This window comes from Maniola jurtina, chromosome 28 (genome assembly GCF_905333055.1).
Source record: "Maniola jurtina chromosome 28, ilManJurt1.1, whole genome shotgun sequence".
Classification (NCBI taxonomy): domain Eukaryota; kingdom Metazoa; phylum Arthropoda; class Insecta; order Lepidoptera; family Nymphalidae; genus Maniola; species Maniola jurtina.
Genome location: NC_060056.1, coordinates 857,722 through 883,891, shown reverse-complemented (window position 1 = coordinate 883,891; position 26,170 = coordinate 857,722). Strand labels below are relative to the sequence as shown.

General features: G+C 37.1%; 3 protein-coding genes and 1 long non-coding RNA gene across 8 annotated transcripts in view; 1 reads left to right on the top strand and 3 right to left on the bottom strand.

The window, feature by feature from the left end:
• LOC123879477 (zinc finger protein 860-like) overlaps window positions 1-4,127 on the bottom strand; it is a 21,379-nt gene extending 17,252 nt beyond the window's left edge. Inside the window, exons 1-4 of one of the 2 annotated variants that reach the window (XM_045927196.1) lie at window positions 3,932-4,127; window positions 3,665-3,843; window positions 1,650-1,851; window positions 764-988 (exon numbers count right to left, since the gene is read on the bottom strand). In XM_045927196.1, coding sequence (XP_045783152.1) covers window positions 764-988; window positions 1,650-1,851; window positions 3,665-3,753 — 516 coding nt within the window. In that variant the 5' untranslated portion in view covers window positions 3,754-3,843; window positions 3,932-4,127. Of the gene's footprint in view, window positions 1-763; window positions 989-1,649; window positions 1,852-3,664 lie in introns of both variants that reach the window. The other variant, XM_045927194.1, reaches the window with a different exon arrangement.
• Window positions 1-6,988, top strand: part of LOC123879543 — a 19,966-nt gene extending 12,978 nt beyond the window's left edge. The window contains exons 2-3 of the long non-coding RNA XR_006799030.1: window positions 5,937-6,786; window positions 6,870-6,988. This is a non-coding gene — a long non-coding RNA (uncharacterized LOC123879543). The remainder of the gene's footprint in view (window positions 1-5,936; window positions 6,787-6,869) is intronic.
• On the bottom strand, window positions 6,251-26,170 carry LOC123879476 (zinc finger protein 271-like). The gene is made up of 10 exons (XM_045927193.1): window positions 25,820-26,170; window positions 25,184-25,355; window positions 24,823-24,915; window positions 24,585-24,719; window positions 24,152-24,508; window positions 23,947-24,047; window positions 23,767-23,810; window positions 22,738-23,690; window positions 12,974-13,821; window positions 6,251-7,390 (listed from the first exon to the last, which is right to left on the bottom strand). Exons 1-10 carry the CDS (start codon window positions 25,903-25,905, stop codon window positions 6,778-6,780), a joined length of 3,402 nt encoding a protein of 1,133 aa, XP_045783149.1. The 5' UTR covers window positions 25,906-26,170; the 3' UTR covers window positions 6,251-6,777.
• LOC123879509 lies at window positions 8,006-17,405 on the bottom strand. 4 transcript variants are annotated; one of them, XM_045927255.1, is made up of 8 exons: window positions 16,482-17,405; window positions 15,884-16,055; window positions 15,521-15,613; window positions 15,284-15,418; window positions 14,851-15,207; window positions 14,602-14,746; window positions 14,431-14,474; window positions 8,006-8,183 (listed from the first exon to the last, which is right to left on the bottom strand). In XM_045927255.1, exons 1-7 carry the CDS (start codon window positions 16,565-16,567, stop codon window positions 14,431-14,433), a joined length of 1,032 nt encoding a protein of 343 aa, XP_045783211.1. In that variant the 5' UTR covers window positions 16,568-17,405; the 3' UTR covers window positions 8,006-8,183. The 4 variants fall into 4 exon arrangements, with proteins under 4 accessions (XP_045783211.1, XP_045783214.1, XP_045783212.1 ...); XM_045927258.1 differs by lacking the exon at window positions 14,602-14,746; XM_045927256.1 differs by lacking the exons at window positions 8,006-8,183; window positions 14,431-14,474 and adding an exon at window positions 14,225-14,354 and having other exon boundaries at window positions 14,646-14,746.

The following is a 26,170-nucleotide window of genomic DNA, read 5'->3' as shown; positions in this document are numbered from 1 at the left end:
AATTTCTAATTCAATATTTGGTTTTCGGTCAAAGTCCTACACCAAATACCAATATTTCAGGTTTGTAACTTATTTACTCCACAAGTTAGTGACCTGTGACATACGGATGGACAGACGGATAGACAAGAGTGACATTGATAGGGCTTTTTTTTTACCCTTTGGGTATTTAACCCTAAAAGGAACAAGATAAAGTTGGAAACTAAAACCTGACTGCATTCCTCTTAATAAACGTTGAGTTATAGTAAAATTGTTTTTCTGTCGCTTGGTATATTTTAATGCTGTAGTACATTTATATTCATGAACTCAGAATTTTCTCCTCTTTCATTTGACACCCCACTTGATACAATACCAAAAAAATTTTTGGCGACCCTACTTTTTCAATGTAACAACAGTAAGGGCCTTTTCAGTGCGACGCGGATGGCCTGCGCGGACGTCCGCGGCGGACGGTGGAGTGTATGAAACCTCAACAGCGCGTTCAGAGCGACGCGGAGCTGTCCGCGTCGCGGAGTTGTTGAGGTTTCATACATTTTCCCGTCCGTCGAGGGCGTCCGCGTGGGTCGTCCGCGTCGCACTGAAAAGGCCCTTAAGTCAATTTTTTTCGTATAAAATGTAGCCTGTCACCTGGATTTTTACAATGAATCAATTGATACCTCATTCATCAAAATCGGCCCAGTAGTTTAGGCCCTATACATACAAACATAGACTGCTAAAATCATAACCCTTCCTTTTAGCTTTGGCGTAATCGGGTAAAAAAGATACATACCAGTGGACCAGCCATTTTTGCCTGACCAGGATTACCATCAGACTCCCTCTTGCCATATAATCCACCTGAATCTCCCAACCCACGTTCTCCACCTGGACATCCACCAAGATCTTCTTTAAGGCTAGGACCTTCCACACCTGAAGTGGAATTTCCAGGATATCCTCTTTCACCCATCTGGTCTTCGTCCCTTGGGGGGCTTGGCATGGAATTACTCCCTTTGTCTCCCTGAAATCAAAACATATTTTCTAAGTATAGCATAGAAGCAGGCGTTATTTTGCAGAAGTCCATGACATACAAGGAACCAAAAGCTTAATTTGCTATAATCCGCTAAACCAAACAAATCTGTATGGTGCAACATGCAGCATGCAACATCTTTATGGTGCAAAGTGCAATTAGGCATTGTAAGGTCTACATCTCCTGAGGATGCTCCGGTGTCGGGGCAAAATGTGCATTAGTGGTGTTGGGATTTGTGTGGTGGTGCGTGTGGCTTGCTTGGTGGCTGGTTTTTCCTGCATGTTTATCAGTGGGAGGGCGGGCGGTGCATGTCGCATGCTGCATGTTGCACCATACAGATTTCTTTGGTTTGGTGGATTATAGCAAATTAAGCTTTTGATTCCTTGTATTATTTCTAAGGTTCTGCACCTTAAAAGGAAAAAAGGAACCCTTATAGGATCACTTTGTTGTCTGTCTGTTTGTCGTGTCTGTCAAGAAACCTATAGGGTACTTCCCGTTGACCTAGAATCATGAAATTTGGCAGGTAGGTAGGTCTTATAGCACAAGTAAAGGAATAAATCCGAAAACCCACAATTTGTAGTTACTTACATCACAAAAAAAAATGTGTTCATCACTCGCGCTTGACCAGTTTTTTCTGGGTACATTTACTTACTTGAGTAGTGAAAGTTTCAGAGTTTGGAACTCCGATAGACGGGACAGAGTATTTTCTGAGCTTCATGACATCACTTCTAGTCATTCTAAAGTCTTTTTTCTCAAAATGTTGAGAGCACACCACGGCCCTTTGTGGCAAGTAGCACTCTTGTATGCCAACCCTTACCAGCCATGACTGTCTAAGCCAGGGTATTGTAGGAAACCTGTAATAGAACAGAAATACATATTTTTATTCAAATAAACCTATAACAGTACTTTTGGATAGCCAAATGCATCTTATTAATACCTTTAGGAATACCTTCTCTAGCAATGCAGTTCACAACAGTTACTCAAATTCAAATTCATTTATTCAAATTAGGTACTGTACTAAATATTGTACTCCTTTTTGTTACGGTATTGTATTAGTCTGATCTGATTATCAGATTTGATAGTACCGAGGAAATCTGCATTCCGTTGTGGGAACTTAGGTTGAGATCTATAGAGTGTTTATTTTTTATTGCGTGAATGGGCTCGCGCTTGACGATAATAAAATAATCAATGATGAGGTCTAATGAAAGAATGACTACTTTAATAATTTGAGTTTAATTATCACCCTTTTGCATATTATTATGTTTTCCTAGTTTAAATAAACTGACCTGGTAATTTAATTGTATTACCTATTGATATAACAGTAGCCTATCTCTGTATATCGCTCACAATATTCTCCTAACCATCAAATTGCCACAATATGCTTTTGTGAGCGAATTGAACTTCATAGCATCCGATTTCTGTGAATCGAGATTCGCATGCAAAGCCGCTTATCAAGTCCTTTGTCAAAATTAGCTTTGTAGATTCATTAGCCAACTATGCAAGGGCTAACTGATACAGGTTTTAGCAAATGCCTGTCCGTTCTGACTTTCAAAATAATGATAACATTTTGAAAATTTAAATATTAGCGTCCTCGTAGAATCTAAATTAACATGGCAGGCACACTATAACACACACATAATATCATTTTCCACAGCACACAACACAGTCAGTATACCTATAAAGATGTAAACAAAATGAAATTGTTATTTGTTAGTAAGTTTGTTAGTATTTCAATTATTTAAAGATGTAAACAAAATGTTAGTATTTAAATTATTTTTCAGGAAAGGTAAAGGTTCAAAAAAACAAATGTCAATTTTAGTAGTAGTCTGTCAATGTATCGAGAAAGGCAAAGGTTGTAAACCATGCAGCCTGGATAGTCATAAGTGATTTTCTTGTGGTGTTATAAAAAATAATGTTGTACTTGTACTATGTATATACTTGTGTTTATAAAATATAAAAAATCTGTCGTTGTCATAATAATAAAATTGTTAACAGTTAGTACCTAGTGTTAAAAAAAAAAAAAAAAGGGAGATGTTACGGTATTGTATTAGTCTGTGTAATATCCTAACGTCATCTGTCACTTGTCACATACTTGTCACTTGTCACCTATCGCTGTCTTGATACAATGTCTGTCTGTGTCGTGTGAATGGAAATAAAATCAAATCCAAGAGCATCCATCTTTTATTTGTAACACACCAATGAAATACTTTTGATGGTCAGATTTGTTAGATTTGTATTTTTATTTATTTTTTTATTTTTTATTTTTTATGGAGACACACAGTATTAAAATAAGCAAAAGGTAACACACACACCACAACAGTCTCCAACGAAAAGTTATCACAAAATTAAAAAATTTGTAAGATTACATAGTGGCAATAATTAATCACATAAACTTAAAACTAAAGCTACGAGTGTTCCAAACGCGCCCAAGTCTGAGCTTTTTTAACGGACGTTAAAAAAGCTCTCGTGCGAATGAGGCCTTATGCTGAGATCTAAAGAGCGCACTTTGACTTTGCTCATACTTAAGAAACTGTTAAAACGAGACAGCGTTATACCGCTGGCATAAATCTGTCTCGTTTTAACTGAAACTTAAGTCTAAGCAAAGTCAAAGTGCGCTCTATAAACAACCTGAGACCCCATAAACTATCAAAATACAATGCAACTTACTCATGAAATGTAACCCGCTCCTGATTTTCGAGTACAGTAGGCAGGTAATTATCACCTACCATCTCACAGGAAGGCACACAACACTTCATTTTGTTTAGGATTGCAATATTTTAATCTTCAATTTTCATATAATTTGAGGTTATGTGCAGTTCAGAAGTAAATAATATCTCATTGTTTAACAGCAATTTTACGGTAAATCATTAGGTTGAAAAATTACTATCAAATAATACTAAAGTCAAAAGGAAAACGCGAAAAGTACTACTTTACCGTAACAAAACAACCAATATGTAACAGAATAATAACAACTTAACAACACCAAAACAACTTTTGACAATTTTCAAAGTGTTTTCAATTTTAATCTCCTTTTTAACCACTGATAGTGATATTCAATAATACTATATATTTAGTACGCTGGAACTGTAATTGATCGCCATTTTACCAATTTTGACAATATTTTTGACGAGTTATTACAGTTATTATGTGATACACAGAGCAATGACACAGAGGCACCTATTTTTTTTTCTATGCGTCTGGCTTTATTCAGATAAGCCAATGTCAAGTTTGTAGTTATTTACAAGAAAGAGTAAGGGAAACTATGACTTCGTTCTGTGTCGGTGTTAGCTGGCGGGCGTGCTCTGCCTTTTTGAAGAGTTTTTTTTGTTAAAACTGACTAGAAAGCGTTCTAAGGGGGTGCCGTGCGTATGTCGGCGAGCGCCGGCACAGACGGGGTCCATACACTTGTATAGTTTAACTAACTCATTACAAATAACTACAAACTTGACATTGGCTAATCTTTGTGAAGCCAGACGAGAGAGAAAAAAAAAGGGACACTATATGGATAACTAGGGACTTCATCTGTGCCGGCGCCCACCGACATACACGCGGCGCCCCTTTAAATCTTATTTATTCGTAATAATTTAACCTGTATTTTACATTTTGTAACTCACCAAACTGGTGGGCCAGTTTGTTGGCGAGGTGGCGCTCTTAATTTTATGTACTTTTAACCATTACACCTTAATCTATACTTATAATAAACTATACTAAATAATTACTTAAACCTACCTACTTTACGAAACAAATACAAATGAGCACATTATTATAAAAATCATCAGAGAAAACATAAAAACACTATTAGTAATTATGAAGCATGATACTCAGTTAGGGAGTCCCTAAGTAGGTGTTCCTTTAACCTACTACGACTACGTGCAATAGATGTAGGTATACTTATCCATACTAATTCTATACTATCATATCACACTTAATATTATAAAGGCGAAAGTTTGTATGTGTGTGTGTGTATGTTTGTTACTCCTTCACGCAAAAACCACTGGACGGATTTGGCTGAAATTCGGAATGGAGATAGGTAATATCTTGGATTAGCACATAGGCTACTTTTTATCTCGGAAAACCAAAGAGTTCCCACGGGATTTCAAAAAACCTAAATCCACGCGGACGAAGTCGCGAGCGTCAGCTAGTAATATATAAAATTGTAGTGTCTGTCCTGTAATTTCGAAATAACTACCTCATATTACGCTCAAATGGTTATTTGAACGATACCTTAACTGGATCACGTTTTTTTCAAATCAAAAAAATTGTCGGTCTATTTGTTTAAACGGGCTACTCTTCCGAATGGCTGAACCGATTTTGACAGGACTTTCACAGACAAGTAGAAGATAAATCAGGTTGTAACATAGGCTACTTTTTTAACCGACTTTCAAAAAGGAGTTGTGTTTTTCTTACCGAGATCTCAGAGATTTCTGAACCGATTTGCGTAATATTTTTTTTAATCGATAAAGGAACTTAGCGACATTGTTTCGTAAAAAATTTGGATTCGAACTCCTCAATCCTGATGCTGCAGGGGTCTGACCAATCCACGCGGGCGAAGCTGCGGGCATTATCTAGCTAGTAAAAATATTGTGTGGGTAGTAGGTACCTAGGTAGGTAGATAATACCTACCTACCTAGGTACTACCCACACAGAATACTATAACCTAGGTCGTAGAGGTATCTAGCAGTACTTAGGTCAATTCCGAAAATCTACCTACCTGTATAGCCTAACCTAACAGACATATACGGATATAGGTAGCAATAATCGATTACAGATATGAAATCGGATTATCCGTTAGGTAGTTTCGTATATTGGTTATAAGGAATTGTAAAAATAAAACACAGAATAGGTACTTATATGATTTAACTTTATTTCCAAGTTAATACTTAGGTTTATTACATAACTTTTTTTACAGAATTACAATTTTTCTTTCGGAATTTTCTAGGTAAACGCGTCCCATCTTAGGCCACATCATCACTTTCCATCAGGTGTGATTGTGGTCAAGCGCTTGCCTATAATAATAAAAAAAATCAGTCATACTCTCCATGGGTCATACTACTCAACATGTATAGTCTCACCCGCCGCGATTCGAAACTTTTATATCGAGTTCGGTTACGGTTACTAACGGATATATTATCTACTATTTCGGATATCCGATAGTTTCGGTTACATATTATTATATCCCTTGGGAGATATCACGATTCTAAAATATGAAGGAAAACTTTTAGAATCGCGATATCTCAGGAATGGTGATTCTTAGAAAAAAAAAAAAAACTTTAGTAGATACTTTTATGATCTACAATTTATGTCTTACCTGTTTCATGATAAACCTTTTATCTGGAAGATGCAAAACACTCATTTTTGTGAACTTTAACCTCAAATATACTTTTTGCAAATGTGGGATCAATGGGGATTTTTCACAATTTATTTCGTACCAATTTGTTGTAGTATGTATGATCTCTACGCGTATAATTGTATTCTTGTATGTCTATATTGACCGGGCTATGATATATTTTAAATATCCTATAGTGAGAAATGTGCTTCAATGGCATCGCGCGAGACGAGTCCGTGACGACATACTCGCCTAGAGTCACTCGTCGACTCGCCGCGACAGTACCGCCCTGTGGAGACTATCGCCGCGATTCTCTTGTCCGTGGAGATGACGCTTTAGCAGTGAGTTCTCATGTAACTTACATGAGAACTCACTACCACCCTATATGATGAAAGGTATCTCAAAAATTAAAGAACGATACAAAACTCTTACATAATTTACAACAGTACGATTTTTAACCAATGTGAGTTCTCATGTGCACCACTAAATGACTATTTTGTTTACATTTATACTTGCATAACTTGCAATGATATGGGGTTTCACCAGTGTGAGTTCTCATGTGCCTCACTAAACTACTCTTCTCGTTACATTTATACTTGCATAACTTGCAAGAATATGGTTTTTCACCAGTGTGAGTTCTCATGTGCCTCACTAAATCACTCTTTTGGTTACCTTTATACTTGCATAACTTGCAATGATATCGTTTTTCACCAGTGTGAGTTTTCATGTGCCTCACTAAACTACTCTTTTCGTTACATTTATACTTGCATAACTTGCAATGATATGGGGTTTCACCAGTGTGAGTTCTCATGTGCCTCACTAAACTACTCTTTTCGTTACATTTATACTTGCATAACTTGCAATGATATGGGGTTTCACCAGTGTGAGTTCTCATGTGCCTCACTAAATCACTATTTTGGTAACATTTATACTTGCATAAATTGCAAGAATATGGTTTTTCACCAGTGTGAGTTCTCATGTGTTTAACTAAATCACTATTTTCGTTACATTTATACTTGCATAACTTGCAAGAATATGGTTTTTCACCAGTGTGAGTTCTCATGTGCCTCACTAAATTACTCTTTTCGTTACATTTATACTTGCATAATTTGCAAGAATATGGTTTTTCACCAGTGTGAGTTCTCATGTGCCTCACTAAACTACTCTTTTCGTTAAATTTATACTTGCATAACTTGCAAGAATATGGTTTTTCACCAGTGTGAGTTCTCATATGCCTCACTAAATCACTCTTTTGGTTACCTTTATACTTGCATAACTTGCAATAATATGGTTTTTCACCAGTGTGAGTTTTCATGTGCCTCACTAAACTACTCTTTTCGTTACATTTATACTTGCATAACTTGCAATGATATGGGGTTTCACCAGTGTGAGTTCTCATGTGCCTCACTAAATAACTATTATATTTACATTTGTATTGGCAAATCTTGTAAGTCAATGTATATCCTAACGTGTGACTTTGAATGTGTTTTACTAGAAGACTTCTTTGTTCAAACACTTTTCGACAAAAGTCACAAATGTACACAGTTTTTGATACAGTAAGATTCTCTTCGTCAGTGACTGGTTCATTGTATTCTGTTGTAAGGCCTCCACTCTGACTTGTCGCCTGATAACTGATATCTTTAGAGGCAATGTTCTGACTCACACAAGATCTAACAGCTTCATGTGTTTTCGTCAGTGATCTGTCTTGTCTTGGGACAACTTTCTCAGAGAAAATATCATATAGTTTGACAAAACAATCTGTTAGTCTTTTGTACCGGCATCTGTCGTCCGTATCGGCTTCCTCAGTTGATGGCTCCTTTATCTCGTTGATTGTTGCAAGACTCGCGGACAGAGGAACGGCTGAAATGAAACAATATTTACTATTTCTTTATACTTCTGTGATCATGTTTGTATGATAAATAACGCAGTATCTTACCTAAGGTCTCCGCGGCGAGCGCGGAGGGGCTGGGGTCTGCCTGCCTGTGAAATATATCAGAATGTATCTAGAGTGTACTGCGGAGCCACTAGCCAGCAAGTAGCTGTGCTGCATACAGCGGGTTAGAGAGGAGGAAAGAGTATTATGACACTAGTACAAGTGTATACTAGCTGTAAGTTGAACTAAATGTTATTGGCACTGGCAGGTATACTGACTTGTTCTCAGAGATGAGTGAAGAGTGTGAACAGCTCGAGCTCACAGCTGTATGAGGCTTGCACACTTGTGACGTGTCACATTCACCATCACCGTCGCCGTTCTGCCAAATACAAAACAAATTCATAACATTTCAGTACTTGGTAATTTTGAGAGAGCCCCTCCACAACTAAACAAGCTATTATATGAACTGAACAAGTTGTTGAAAGTCTTTAATAATGGAAAACTATCTCACCTGCAGATGCATGCTCATATGTTGCATGTATGCATGTTCATGGACAAATTCCTCCAAACAAAGTGCACAATGAAAGAAAGCATCTTCGTACTCTAATGGATACTGAACAAAATCATAGATATTACTGCCATCTTCATTCATCACTGCCGTGTCTTCATTAACCGATATGGAATCATCACTTCCTTCAGGTTTTACTTCAAGTATGTGACTTGTCTCCACTAATTCTGTCTGTTTGTCTTCCGGGAGGTGTTCTAGTATGTGCAAGTCACAGTGGTCAGGTCCTAGTGATGTCAACACCATATTGCTCTTTAGTTGGTGTTTTGTGCAGTTTATCATTTCTATGTGTTGGCTTGTTATCTGTTGAGACACAAGTTAAGTATTCAATAAGTAGAAGAATAACAAGTGTAAATTAAAAATTTATAACACCCCCGACAAGTGAAGGTTACAGTAACTAGAAAAGACCGAAAAGACCTGATAACTTTCAAACGGCTGAACTGATTTTCTTGGACTATTGCGCCTATTCTGAAGTATCTGAGTTTTCCAAAACATCATTTTCAAATAAATAATTATGTATTTAGGCAACGTCCATCTTGACAGCTTGACATTTGTCAATTGACATAATATTATGATTTATGAACCTAACGGTTATCTAACCTTCTTTTCTACAAGAAAACTAGAAAAGAGCTGATAACTCTTAAACGGCTGAACCAATTTTTTTGGATTATAGCTAAGAACACTCTCGATCAAGCCACCTTTCAAACAAAAAAAAGAAAATTAAAATCGGTTCATTCGTTTAGGCGCTACGATGCCACAGACAGATACACAGATACACAGATACACAGATACAGAGACACACAGATACACCCGTCAAACTTATAACACCCCTCTTTTTGGGTCGGGGGTTAAAAAAAGGATGCAAGTGTATGTATTGAGTACTCACTAATTCATGTTTTGCAACTAAATCCATCATCAGTGCACGGGCTCTCAAGCTCTTGTCTCTGAATCTACTAAAGTTTATTAATCTCTGAGCACATTGTATGCAAAGTGTTTGTTTTAGGTTTCCTTGATCACACAACTGAAACAACGTGTTATTGAAGTATTCAAACATACCACAAATAATCCTTGTTTGTCCCTTGTAAGGACTGCATACTATAGAATATCATAAGCTAACAACTTACAGGATGTCCGGTTAACTTTTCATATGTTTCTTCCAATTTGTGTTTACTCATTAGATACAGCTTGCTGTCAGTGTCTAGGCATATCATGCAAACCTGTAAATATACTATTAGTTACTGTGGCATCTTACTTCAAGCGGACAGGAAACATTAATGTAATTTAATTTCAATACCACAAAATAAAAATATGCATTAAATTAAGAACATCCTCTGTTTTGAAGTGGGTTAAAAAAGGCTAATTCAGAATAAAAACTTAACATAATGTCTAAGCTCCTTCCAAGGCTACAGTCACAATTGATCTAATTTAGTTACTTTTGTTTTACTAACTATACAAAACATGACATTATGAGTTACCTGCACTGTTGAAGGAATAGCACCAGTACTAATTTGCCTTACACCACTGTCTGTTTCATAGATTTCATCATTTAGAAAATGCTGCGAGCAGACCACAGCAGAGTCTGGCAGGTTGTCTTGTTGGCCGAGGGCTCTGAGCCAAGCCCCACGGAGATTCACTTCACTGGGGAAACTGGAAATTACCATTTATGTTATACATTACCAAATAAGAGGTATTTATATTTTACATAATAGAACCACCAATCAGATATAAGTATTTCAAGTTTACACTAACCATACACAATCAAGTTAACTGGTAACGTTTGCAGCAGACTTGAAGCAGCGTCCATTAAACTTGATGGTTTATGGCTATCAGTGTGCATGACGTCACTCAAACTTAATGGTGTATGGTCACTAGTTGACTGGTTGGTAAGCTTGATTGTGTATGATCAGTATTAACACTAACTATAACTCCTGGAAAGCTCTTGCTTTGCTGCAAGCGCGCTGCAGGGCAATGTTCCAATGCCCACCAGCATGACTCACTGATCTGTGCTCGCTGACTACTGCTCAGCACAGAGGTTAAGCTGACAAACACAAGAAACTCCAACTCTAACATGCTGGAGTTGGACCAGTGACAACTTGCGAGTCAACTCAAATATACTCACCCATGAAAACTAATCGCTTTCCCCTCCTCGTGTGATGTGGACACATAGTCCGAAGTATTTTTGCAGAAAGGCACACAACACCGCATTTTCAAAATTCTTTCCTGCTTCGAATATAACTAAAAGGAATCTTTTGTTGACGTGTTAGATTATTATACTAAGTATGTTACTTTATTAGCGTGTGTGGTCACTAGAATTATCACTTCACATTTTAGATTTATTGACAAATACTTATTGCATACAAAATATTTAAAACTATACTAGGAATTTTAATTCGATTCCAGATTTGACAATTTCAGTGTTGCAACGTTATGAGAAGTACTAAATAGTGACGTAGCGAAATTATTCGATTTGGAAATGGAATATTTCCGAATCGATTCCTCTCGTTTATAGTAGTATATCTAAACAACTACTACTTTAAGGGGCATGAGATCGGCTTGCCCGTGAAATTCAAATTTAATTTGGTTTTTCGCAATTTGTAAACTAATACGACAACGTAGGCTTATAGCATTTAAATTGCGACAATGGCAGTATCATCCTCACAGGTTTATATAAAAATCTTTACTTGAAAAGGTCCAGTTTAAGAAATTAATTAAAGTATCGACTATTCTCACAAATTAGTCGATACTAGAGCTAATTTCTTAAACTGGACCCTTTCAAGTAAAGATTTTTATATAAATAAATAGGTGGGGATGGGACTGCTATTGCCGCAACTAGAATGCCATAAACCTACTTTGTCGTATTAGTTTACAAATTGCGAAAAACCAAATTAAATTTGCATTTCGCACCACCACCATGGCATCCACCTCATGCCGGACTGCACACCAGGGATATTCAGTACCTACCAACCTAGGTACTACCCACACAGAATACTATAACCCTGCAGCTAGGTCGTAGAGGTATCTAGCAGTACTTAGGTCAATTCCGAAAATCTACCTACCTATATAACCTAACCTAACAGACATATACGGATATAGGTAGCAACAATCGGTTACAGATATGAAATCGGATTATCCGTTAGGTAGTTTCGTATATTGGTTATAAGGAATTGTAAAAGTAAAACACAGAATAGGTATATGATTCAACTTTATTTCCAAGTTATTATTTGGGTTTATTACAGAACTTTTTTTTACAGAATTACAATTTTTCTTTTCTAAAATTACAATGCTTCCTACCACTTACAATCCGGGTATCTTTAAAACAAGAGTGAATACTGAATAGGAATCTAGGTAAACGCGTCCCATCTTAGGCCACATCATCACTTCCCATCAGGTGTGATTGTGGTCAAGCGCTTGCCTATAATAATAAAAAAAAATCAGTCATACTCTCCATGGGTCATACTACTCAACATGTATAGTCTCACCCGCCGCGATTCGAAACTTTGATATCGAGTTCGGTTACGGTTACTAACGGATATATTATCTACTATTTCGGATATCCGATAGTTTCGGTTACATATTATTATATCCCTTGGGAGATATCACGATTCTAAAATATGAAGGAAAACTTTTAGAATCGCGATATCTCAGGAATGGTGATTCTTAGAAAAAAAAATAACTTTAGTAGATACTTTTATGATCTACAATTTATGTCTTACCTGTTTCATGATAAACCTTTTATCTGGAAGATGCAAAACACTCATTTTTGAGAACTTTAACCTCAAATATACTTTTTGCAAATGTGGGATCAATGGGGATTTTTCACAATTTATTTCGTACCAATTTGTTGTAGTATGTATGATCTCTACGCGTATTATTGTATTCTTGTATGTCTATATTGACCGGGCTATGATATATTTTAAATATCCTATAGTGAGAAATGTGCTTCAATGGCATCGCGCGAGACGTGTCCGTGACGACATACTCGCCTAGAGTCACTCGTCGACTCGCCGCGACATATCGCCCTGTGGAGACTATCGCCGCGATTCTCTTGTCCGTGGAGATGACGCTTTAGCAGTGAGTTCTCATGTAACTTACATGAGAACTCACTACCACCCTACATGATGAAAGGTACCTCACAAATTAAGGAACGATACAAACTTACTCTTACATAATTTACAACAGTATGGTTTTTAACCTGTGTGAGTTCTCATGTGCACCACTAAATTACTATTTCGATTACATTTATACTTGCATAACTTGCAAGAATATGGTTTTTCACCAGTGTGAGTTCTCATGTGCCTCACTAAATCACTCTTTTGGTTACCTTTATACTTGCATAACTTGCAATAATATGGTTTTTCACCAGTGTGAGTTCTCATGTGCCTCACTAAACTACTCTTTTCGTTACATTTATACTTGCATAACTTGCAAGAATATGGTTTTTCACCAGTGTGAGTTTTCATGTGCCTCACTAAACTACTCTTTTCATTACATTTATACTTGCATAACTTGCAAGAATATGGTTTTTCACCAGTGTGAGTTTTCATGTGCCTCACTAAACTACTCTTTTCGTTACATTTATACTTGCATAACTTGCAAGAATATGGTTCTTCACCAGTGTGAGTTCTCATGTGCACCACTAAATGATTACTTCGGTTACATTTATACTTGCATAACTTGCAAGAATATGGTTTTTCACCAGTGTGAGTTCTCATGTGCCTCACTAAACTACTCTTTTCGTTACATTTATACTTGCATAACTTGCAAGAATATGGTTTTTCACCAGAGTGAGTTTTCATGTGCCTCACTAAACTACTCTTTTGGTTACATTTATACTTGCATAACTTGCAAGAATATGGTTTTTCACCAGTGTGAGTTCTCATGTGCCTCACTAAACTACTCTTTTCGTTACATTTATACTTGCATAACTTGCAAGAATATGGTTTTTCACCAGTGTGAGTTTTCATGTGCCTCACTAAACTACTCTTTTCGTTACATTTATACTTGCATAACTTGCAAGAATATGGTTCTTCACCAGTGTGAGTTCTCATGTGCACCACTAAATGATTACTTCGGTTACATTTATACTTGCATAACTTGCAAGAATATGGTTTTTCACCAGTGTGAGTTCTCATGTGTAATATAAAACAACTTTTATATCTGCATTTGTACTGGCAAATCTCGCAATTAAATCTTTTTACTAACGCGTGACGCTGAATGTGTTTTACTAGGACCCATCTTAGTTCAAAAACTTTTTGACAAAAGTCACAAATGTACACACTTTTTGATACAGTAAGATTCTCTTCATTGGTGACTGGTTCATTGTATTCTGTTGTAAGGCCTCCACTCTGACTCGTCGCCTGATAACTGATATCTTTAGAGGCAATGTTCTGACTCACACAAGATCTAACAGCTTTATGTGTTTTCGTCAGTGATCTGTCTTGTCTTGGGACAACTTTGTCAGAGAAAATATCATATAGTTTGACAAAACAATCTGTTAGTCTTTTGTACTGGCAACTGTTGTACATATCGGCATCCTCAGTTGATGGCTCCTTTATCTCGTTGATTGTTGCAAGACTCGCGGACAGAGGAACGGCTGAAATGAAACAATATTTACTATTTCTTTATACTTCTGTGATCATGTTTGTATGACAAATAACGCAGTATCTTACCTAAGGTCTCCGCGGCGTGCGCGGAGGGGCTGGGGTCTGCCTGCCTGTGAAATATATCAGAATGTATCTAGAGTGTACTGCGGAGCCACTAGCCAGCAAGTAGCTGTGCTGCATACAGCGGGTTAGAGAGGAGGAAAGAGTATTATGACACTCGTACAAGAGTATACTAACTGTAAGTTGAACTAAATGTTATTGGCACTGGCAGGTATACTGACTTGTTCTCAGAGATGAGTGAAGAGTGTGAACAGCTCGAGCTCACAGCTGTATGAGGCTTGCACACTTGTGACGTGTCACATTCACCATTACCGTCGCCGTTCTGCAAAATATACAACAAATTTGAGAGAGCCCCTCCACAACTAAACAAGCTATTATATGAACTGAACAAATTGATGAGTGTTTAATAGTGGAAAACTATCTCACCTGTAGATGCATGCTCATATGTTGCATGTATGCATGTTCATGGACAAATTCCTCCAAACAAAGTGCACAATGAAAGAAAGCATCTTCGTACTCTAATGGATACTGAACAAAATCATAGATATTACTGCCATCTTCATTCATCACTGCCGTGTCTTCATCAACCGACATAGAATCATCACTTCCTTCAGGTTTTACTTCAAGTATGTGACTTGTCTCCACTAATTCTGTCTGATTGTCTTCCGGGAGGTGTTCTAGTATGTGCAAGTCACAGTGGTCAGGTCCTAGTGATGTCAACACCATATTACTCTTTAGTTGGTGTTTTGTGCAGTTTATCATTTCTATGTGTTGGCTTGTTATCTGTTGAGACACAAGTTAAGTATTCAATGAGTACAAGAATAAAAAAAGGATGCAAGTGTATGTATTGAGTACTCACTAATTCATGTTTTTCAACTAAATCCATCATCAGTGCACGGGCTCTCAAGCTCTTGTCTCTGAATCTGCTAAAGTCTATTAATCTCTGAGCACATTGTATGCAAAGTGTTTGTTTTAGGTTTCCTTGATCACACAACTGAAACAACATGTTATTAAGTATTCAAACATTCCACAAATAATCCTTGTTTGTCCCTTGTAAGGACTACATACTATAGAATATCATAAGCTAACAACTTACAGGATGTCCGGTTAACTTTTCATATGCTTCTTCCAATTTGTGTTTACTCATTAGATACAGCTTGGTGTCAGTGTCTAGGCATATCATGCAAACCTGTAAATATACTATTAGTTACTGTGGCATCTTACTTCAAGCGGACAGGAAACAAAAGTGAGGTTTAATTTAATTTAACAATACCAAAAAATAAAAATATGCATTAAATAAAGAACATCCTCTTTTTTGAAGTGGGTTAAAAAAGGCAGGTTAAATTCAGAAGAAAAACTTAACATAATGTCTAAGCTCCTTCCAAGGCTACAGTCACAATTGATCTAATTTAGTTACTTTTGTTTTACTAACTATACAAAACATGACATTATGAGTTACCTGCACTGTTGAAGGAATAGCACCAGTACTAATTTGCCTTACACCACTGTCTGTTTCATAGATTTCATCATTTAGAAAATGCTGCGAGCAGACCACAGCAGAGTCTGGCAGGTTGTCTTGTTTGCCGAGGGCTCTGAGCCAAGCGCCACGGAGATTCACTTCACTGGGGAAACTGGATATTACCATTTATTATACATAACCAAAACGAGCAATTTATGTTTTACACAATAGAACCACTATCACACTATCACTGTCACATAATTGTTAGATTTGTAAGATGATATAGAGATGATAATTAATAATGTTAACTTAAAGCTGAAGCTAAGAGGATTGGACTCCACTACAAGTCCGCCAAAAACTTGACAATAAACTTATGTATGGTCAGTGTTACACACTAACTATAGCACCTCGAAAGCTCTTGCTTTGCTGCAAGCGGGCTGCAGGGCAATGTTCCAATGCCCACCAGCATGACTCACTGATCTGTACTCGCTGATTACTGCTCAGCACAGAGGTTAAGCTGACTAACACAAGAAACTCCAACTCTAACATGCTGGAGTTGGACCAGTGACAACTTGCGAGTCAACTCAAATATACTCACCCATGAAAACTAATCGCCTTCCCCTCCTCGTGTGATGTGGACACATTGTCCGAAGTATTTTTGCAGAAAGGCACACAACATCGCATTTTTAAAATCTTTTCTGCTTCGAATATAACTAAAACGAATCTTTTGTTGACGTGTTAGATTATTATATTATGTATGTTACTTTAGTAGCGTGTGTGGTCACTAGAATTATCACTTCACATTTTAGATTTATTGACAAATACTTATTGCATACAAAATATTTATAACTATACCTAGGAATTTTAATACCCTAATATAATCCTACTCTATGATTTTAATTCGATTCTAGCAGGTCGATCGCGTAAAAATTGTCTCAATCTCACATCCAAAAATATCCTTAAGGATCGTTATCGTTACAGTCCTTATAACCGGTACCGCGTAAGCTTTTTCAGGATTGTAGCAATCGGTCGCAATCATGTAGCAATAGGTCGCAATCACGTGACTATCGATACTTTAGTGGTGGGTCATACTTATAATCCGACTAATTTGAATATCTATGGTAATCTAGCAATCTATACGGCCATAGTAGTCTTCCAAACTTGACTGCGTTGTAGCTATTGAAATAAAGTATTACGAGTCTGTGCCCCGTGCCGCGGAATATGTGAATTTGTGGTTCTTCTCTAGGTTCATAGAGTATTGTTTATTTACACTTTTACGTTGAGTTGACTTTGTGACGAAACCTAATAAAGTAATTTAAAAGTCGAAACTAAAAAGGAAACTGGCACCCTACAGGGCCGCCTCTGTGAGGCAGCTTGAGATTCTGTTAGAAGTTGCTGAAAGCAACTCAAATATTGCACTCGATGGCCTCGGTGGAGGACCTCTCGGCCGCCAGGTAGCTCTTAAAAATGGGAAGAGCTTTCCAGAAAGCTCAATTCTGTGGGGGCAGGGTGTATTAAACCTTCGTGGAATGGAAGCGAGTAAGTATTCAAAACATATCGGCCACAAGCTCTATTGCGCTTTGTGGCAGATTTTTTAGTTTTAGCTGCATGTTGACCGTCTAATTTTGATTCAAAGAACGTATGCTGCAATTATGATAATAATTTATAGTATAAACTGCCACTATAAGACTATAAATAATAGCAGTAGGTTCTATTCTATTGTCATATATTGTATTATAACCATTAAGAAAATAAGTATGTTTATTACTTTTTGAAGTATTGGATACTGCTTAAGAGCCCCACAAAAGGCAAGGCTGGAGACTTGCGACAAGCAGCCACTGGCACTGGAGGTGGACCAAATTTCAACACTTCTTTGACCCCCTATCGAAGAACAATATAAGTATAATTGGGAACGTGGCAGTAGAGGGAGAACCCAAAATCCAGATTCCAATAAATGAATCATAGCTATTATGGCAACTACACTTACTTTTGTTCAGTCTGAGTCTGTATATCACAGTTATTTTAAAATTCCACTGTAAGTTTTATAATTATACTGCAAGAGCTGTAAATTTTAAGTGGTTACTGTTACACAAAGGCATATTAAATTTTCAAAGAAATATTTAATAGTAGGTATTATGAATTTATGTATGAAATACTTTTATTTTATTTGTAGATTCCTGACCTGCCTACTCAACCAAGTACATCTACATGTACATCACCAATACGAGAAATCATTATTGATGAGCAGCTTAGTGACAACTATACAACAAACAGAGGAGCCTTCACAAATAGAAGCTACACATAACCCGCTACATATTTCACTAGCATTAGAAGTTTCTCAGTCTGTCTATCATGTTGATACTGAGATACCAGAAGTTAGCACACCAACCAGCACACAGCACCGTCAGCCTTTAAGAAGTAATAAACTTATCCAAATATATTTGTAACCTTTTCATAGCCATTGTTCACCTAACAACTAACATTTTTAAATTCCATTAATAACAAGATATTAAGATAAGCCTTTATTAACTGAATTGAATTACATTAATGCTATGTACATATATTTCAAATAAATAAATAATATTTTAGTTTTTGACTGGTGTTTTATTTGTTTTCCTTTTTTCTGCTAGGATCTAAAAAAACTTATTTAGTAATACAGAGTAAATAATCCATACTTACATACTATAATATTATAAATGCAAAAGGGTCAGACTGTCCGCACAGGCAACTTTTTATCCCGGTACAGTTCCTACGGGATATTTAAATACCCAAATCCACGCGGACGAAGTCGCAGGCATCCTCTATACAAGTTTTCTCTATTTTATCTTCTGATCTGTATAAGGGCATGCTTTTTTCTCTTGAGTTCAGCTTACATAATTGCCCTTGATGCCATAATTGCAAATAATTGGTATAGGCAATATTTATGTATGTAGGTACTTCTTACACATAAACACACAATACTTAGTTATGAAAACTAAACTACCTAAAATAGTAGATAATTATGTTCTACTAGCCGATGCCCGCGACTTCGCCCGCGTGGATTTAGGTTTTTTGAAATCCCGTGGGAACTCTTTGATTTTCCGGGATAAAAAGTAGCCTATGTGCTAATCCAGGATATTATCTATCTCCATTCTGAATTTCAGCCAAATCCGTCCAGTGGTTTTTGCGTGAAGGAGTAACAAACATACACACACACACATACAAACTTTCGCCTTTATAATATTAGTGTGATTTACCCAGGCGCAAATTATTATTGAGTAGGTAGGTACACAAATCTTATGTAATACATATACCCTATGCGGCTAATTAATCCAAAAACTACAATAGTTTGGTGTTTTTACCAAGTTTTTACTACAAAATTCGCAGTTGAACTTGAATACACCAAACCTTTGGCGGCAAAGTGCAAACATACGAAAGTGTCAAAAGGTAACTTTAAATCTAAAAATTATTCTTCAATGATTTTAACATTATCTTAATTCATATAATAATCCTAATTGCTTTGTTAATTTGATAAATTATTTTAAAAAAGCTTTTTAAAATATTTTAACAAAAATATGAGTAGTAAAACGACTTTGGATACCACATATGTCACCGTAAATAACACCTCATGCCTTGTATCAATGAAAGCCTAGTTTGACATAACATTTGTCGCAGTCCTTTACGGATATCTTACTTCAAAAGTCTTACGTGGAACCAATTTTCAGTCGTGTTCATACAAAATTTTTATCGATAGTGTACTGCATCAATGTCAGAAATTTTTTAGTCCTCGACGGTCCTTTACGGACAGTCTCAATGATACGTGGAGCCAAAACCATGTTTTGACATTGATGCTGTTCTTTAATGATTGATATATGTTTTAAGCTGCGTACAGACCGGCCCAACGAACGCCCTACGATGGATATTTATCGTTCGCTAGTGTTGGCTTCCGCACGCTCGTTGGAGTTCGTTAATACGTCCAAATACACTTTGTGCTCGAACGAACGTTCGTTGGCACTTGGTTCCGGTTCTTTTCTTTTTCATTCGTAATTTAATCATGGACGACGACAACATCATTATAATTGCTAGTTTTATATACCAAAACGAGTTAGCAAGCACAAGAAAAAATAAACAAGCGAAGATGGTGGATAACCACATATTTTAAGAATAGGACTGTGTATAGTGGAAGTAAAATGAACGTTCGTTTGTTGGCCTTCGGCGACCGTCCAAATAGAGTTCGTTCAAATAGCTCGATTTCTTTGATGTTACCGCCACGCTTCGAATCGCCGGCACACGCCAACGAGCGATCGTTGGCATTCGCTAAGCCGTCCAGATTGCAGCAACGAAGGTCAACGAAACCCGTTCGTTGGCGTTCGTTTGGCCGGTCTGTACGCAGCATAAAATGAACGTTCGTTTGTTGGCCTTCGGCGACCGTCCAAATAGAGTTCGTTCAAATAGCTCGATTTCTTTGATGTTACCGCCACGCTTCGAATCGCCGGCACACGCCAACGAGCGATCCTTGGCATTCGCTAAGCCGTCCAGATTGCAGCAACGAAGGTCAACGAAACCCGTTCGTTGGCGTTCGTTTGGCCGGTCTGTACGCAGCATAACGCGATCGACCTGCAGATTTGACAATTTCAGTGTTGCAACGTTATGAGAAGTACTAAATAGTGACGTAGCGAAATTATTCGATTTGGAAATGGAATATTTCCGAATCGATTCCTCTCGTTTATAGTAGTATATCTAAACAACTACTACTTTATGGGGCATGAGATCGGCTTGCCCGTGAAATTCGAATTTAATTTGGTTTTTCGCAATTTGTAAACTAATACGACAACGTAGGCTTATAGCATTTAAATTGCGACAATGGCAGTATCATCCTCACAGGTTTATATAAAAATCTTTACTTGAAAAGGTCCAGTTTAAGAAATAAATTAAAGTATCGACTATTCTCACAAATTAGTCGATACTAGAGCTAATTTCTTAAACTGGACCCTTTCAAGTAAAGTTTTTATATAAATAGGTGGGGATGGGACTGCTATTGTCGCAACTAGAATGCCATAAACCTACTTTGTCGTATTGTTTATAAATTGCGAAAAACCAAATTAAATTTGCATTTCGCACCACCACCATGGCATCCACCTCATGCCGGACTGCACACCAGAGATATTCAGTACCTACCTACCTAGGTACTACCCACACAGAATACTATAACCCTGCAGCTAGGTCGTAGAGGTATCTAGCAGTACTTAGGTCAATTCCGAAAATCTACCTACCTATATTATAACCTAACCTAACAGACATATACGGATATAGGTAGCAACAATCGGTTACAGATATGAAATCGGATTATCCGTAAGGTAGTTTCGTATATTGGTTATAAGGAATTGTAAAAATAAAACACAGAATAGGTACTTATATGATTTAACTTTATTTCCAAGTTAATACTTAGGTTTATTACATAACTTTTTTTACAGAATTACAATTTTTCTTTCGGAATTTTCTAGGTAAACGCGTCCCATCTTAGGCCACATCATCACTTTCCATCAAATGTGATTGTGGTCAAGCGCTTGCCTATAATAATAATAAAAAATCAGTCATACTCTCCATGGGTCATACTACTCAACATGTATAGTCTCACCCGCCGCGATTCGTAACTTTTACATCGAATTCGGTTACGGTTACTAACGGATAATTATCTACTATTTCGGATATCCGATAGTTTCGGTTACATATTATTATATCCCTTGGGAGATATCACGATTCTAAAATATGAAGGAAAACTTTTAGAATCGCGATATCTCAGGAATGGTGATTCTTAGAAAAAAAAAAAAACTTTAGTAGATACTTTTATGATCTACAATTTATGTCTTACCTGTTTCATGATAAACCTTTTATCTGGAAGATGCAAAACACTCATTTTTGTGAACTTTAACCTCAAATATACTTTTTGCAAATGTGGGATCAATGGGGATTTTTCACAATTTATTTCGTACCAATTTGTTGTAGTATGTATGATCTCTACGCGTATTATTGTATTCTTGTATGTCTATATTGACCGGGTGTTGCGGCGTCGTAGATCGGAACGCTGACCGCGGGCGTGGGCCAACCTGATTGGTCCACGTAGCTGTGTCGTCGACTTTTTCAAAACGTCAATTCAAATGGACATTGGAAATTCGCTTTTCGTTTTATATAGAATAACATCGTTGTTTTCGAAATCGCATATTGTAATCGCTAATTAGTTTTGATTAAACCAAAATATCAAAAGTTCTCTTTTTTCTTCAAATACAAAGAGCAAACACCGGGCTGTGATATATTTTAAATATCCTATAGTGAGAAATGTGCTTCAATGGCATCGCGCGAGACGAGTCCGTGACGACATACTGGCCTAGAGTCACTCGTCGACTCGCCGCGACAGTACCGCCCTGTGGAGACTATCGCCGCGATTCTCTTGTCCGTGGAGACGACGCTTTAGCAGTGAGTTCTCATGTAACTTACATGAGAACTTACTACCACCCTACATGATGAAAGGTATCTCACAAATTAAGGAACGATACAAACTTACTCTTACATAATTTACAACAGTACGGTTTTTAACCAGTGTGAGTTCTCATGTGCGCCACTAAATGACTATTTTGTTTACATTTATACTTGCATAACTTGCAATGATATGGGGTTTCACCAGTGTGAGTTCTCATGTGCTTCACTAAACTACTCTTTTCGTTACATTTATACTTGCATAACTTGCAATGATATGGGGTTTCACCAGTGTGAGTTCTCATGTGCCTCACTAAACTACTCTTTTGGTTACATTTATACTTGCATAACTTGCAATGATATGGGGTTTCACCAGTGTGAGTTCTCATGTGCCTTACTAAATCAATATTTTGTTTACATTTATACTTGCATAACTTGCAATGATATGGGGTTTCACCAGTGTGAGTTCTCATGTGCTCCACTAAATGACCATTTCGTTTACATTTATACTTGCATAACTTGCAATGATATGGGGTTTCACCAGTGTGAGTTCTCATGTGCTCCACTAAATGACCATTTCGTTTACATTTATACTTGCATAACTTGCAATGATATGGGGTTTCACCAGTATGAGTTCTCATATGCCTCACTAAATTACTCTTTTTGTTACATTTATACTTGCATAACTTGCAAGAATATGGTTTTTCACCAGTGTGAGTTTTCATGTGCCTCACTAAACTACTCTTTTCGTTACATTTATACTTGCATAACTTGCAAGAATATGGTTCTTCACCAGTGTGAGTTCTCATGTGCACCACTAAATGATTACTTCGGTTACATTTATACTTGCATAACTTGCAAGAATATGGTTTTTCACCAGTGTGAGTTCTCATGTGTAATATAAAACAACTTTTATATCTGCATTTGTAGTGGCAAATCTCGCAATTAAATCTTTTTACTAACGCGTGACGCTGAATGTGTTTTACTAGGACCCATCTTAGTTCAAAAACTTTTTGACAAAAGTCACAAATGTACACACTTTTTGATACAGTGAGGTTCTCTTTATTGGTGACTGGTTCATTGTATTCTGTTGTAAGGACTCCACTCTGACTCGTCGCCTGATAACTGATATCTTGAGAGGCAATGTTCTGACTCACACAAGATCTAACAGCTTCATGTGTTTTCGTCAGTGATCTGTCTTGTCTTGGGACAACTTTCTCAGAGAAAATATCATATAGTTTGACAAAACAATCTGTTAGTCTTTTGTACTGGCAACTGTTGTACATATCGGCATCCTCAGTTGATGGCTCCTTTATCTCGTTGATTGTTGCAAGACTCGCGGACAGAGGAACGGCTGAAATGAAACAATATTTACTATTTCTTTATACTTCTGTGATCATGCTTGTATGAAAAATAACGCAGTATCTTACCTAAGGTCTCCGCGGCGTGTGCGGAAGGGCTGGGGTCTGCCTGCCTGTGAAATATATCAGAATGTATCTAGAGTGTACTGCAGAGCCACTTCACAGAGGAAAGAGTATTATGACACACATACAAGAGTATACTAACTGTAAGTTGAACTAAATGTTATTGGCACTGGCAGGTATACTGACTTGTTCTCAGAGATGAGTGAAGAGTGTGAGCAGCTCGAGCTCACAGCTGTATGAGGCTTGCACACTTGTGACGTGTCACATTCACCATCACCGTCATCATTCTGCCAAATACACAACAAATTTGAGAGAGCCCCTCCACAACTAAACAAGCTATTATATGAACTGAACAAATTGATGAGTGTTTAATAGTGGAAAACTATCTCACCTGCAGATGCATGCTCATATGTTGCATGTATGCATGTTCATGGACAAATTCCTCCAAACAAAGTGCACAATGAAAGAAAGCATCTTCGTACTCTAATGGATACTGAACAAAATCATAAATATTACTGCCACCTTCATTCATCACTGCTGTGTCTTCATCAACCGACATAGAATCATCACTTCCTTCAGGTTTTACTTCAAGTATGTGACTTGTCTCCACTAATTCTGTCTGATTGTCTTCCGGGAGGTGTTCTAGTATGTGCAAGTCACAGTGGTCAGGTCCTAGTGATGTCAACACCATATTACTCTTTAGTTGGTGTTTTGTGCAGTTTATCATTTCTATGTGTTGGCTTGTTATCTGTTGAGACACAAGTTAAGTATTCAATGAGTACAAGAATAAAAAAAGGATGCAAGTGTATGTATTGAGTACTCACTAATTCATGTTTTTCAACTAAATCCATCATCAGTGCACGGGCTCTCAAGCTCTTGTCTCTGAATCTGCTAAAGTTTATTAATCTCTGAGCACATTGTATGCAAAGTGTTTGTTTTAGGTTTCCTTGATCACACAACTGAAACAACATGTTATTGAAGTATTCAAACATACCACAAATAATCCTTGTTTGTCCCTTGTAAGGACTACATACTATAGAATATCATAAGCTAACAACTTACAGGATGTCCGGTTAAATTTTCATAAGCTTCTTCCAATTTGTGTTTACTCATTAGATACAGCTTGCTGTCAGTGTCTAGGCATATCATGCAAACCTGTAAATATACTATTAGTTACTGTGGCATCTTACTTCAAGCGGACAGGAAACAAAAGTGAGGTTTAATGTAATTTAATTTCAATACCACAAAATAAAAATATGCATTAAATTAAGAACATCCTCTGTTTTGAAGTGGGTTAAAAAAGGCTAATTCAGAATAAAAACTTAACATAATGTCTAAGCTCCTTCCAAGGCTACAGTCACAATTGATCTAATTTAGTTACTTTTGTTTTACTAACTATACAAAACATGACATTATGAGTTACCTGCACTGTTGAAGGAATAGCACCAGTACTAATTTGCCTTACACCACTGTCTGTTTCATAGATTTCATCATTTAGAAAATGCTGCGAGCAGACCACAGCAGAGTCTGGCAGGTTGTCTTGTTTGCCGAGGGCTCTGAGCCAAGCCCCACGGAGATTCACTTCACTGGGGAAACTGGATATTACCATTTATGTTATACATTACCAAATAAGAGGGATTTATATTTTACATAATAGAACCACCAATCAGATATAAGTATTTCAAGTTTACACTAACCATACACAATCAAGTTAACTGGTAACGTTTGCAGCAGACTTGAAGCAGCGTCCATTAAACTTGATGGTTTATGGCTATCAGTGTGCATGACGTCACTCAAACATAATGTTGTATGGTCACTAGTTGGTAAGCTTGATTGTGTATGGTCAGTGTTAACACTAACTATAACTCCTCGAAAGCTCTTGCTTTGCTGCAAGCGCGCTGCAGGGCAATGTTCCAATGCCCACCAGCATGACTCACTGATCTGTACTCGCTGATTACTGCTCAGCACAGAGGTTAAGCTGACAAACACAAGAAACTCCAACTCTAACATGCTGGAGTTGGACCAGTGACAACTTGCGAGTCAACTCAAATATACTCACCCATGAAAACTAATCGCCTTCCCCTCCTCGTGTGATGTGGACACATTGTCCGAAGTATTTTTGCAGTAAGGCACACAACACTGCATTTTCAAAATTCTTTTCTGCTTCTTATCTAATTAGATAAAACGAATTTTTTGTTGCCGTGTTAGATTATATACTTAGTATCAAGTTATTTTATTAGCGTGTATGGTCACTGTAATTATCACACGGTGTTTCACTTCACATTTTAGATTTATTCACAACTACTTATTGCATACAAAATATATTTTAATACCTATCTAAAAGCAAACAATTAGCAAAGAAAGCATCATTATAAAAGTAACGCGTCGCGAAAGAAAAGAGTAAGGTTAG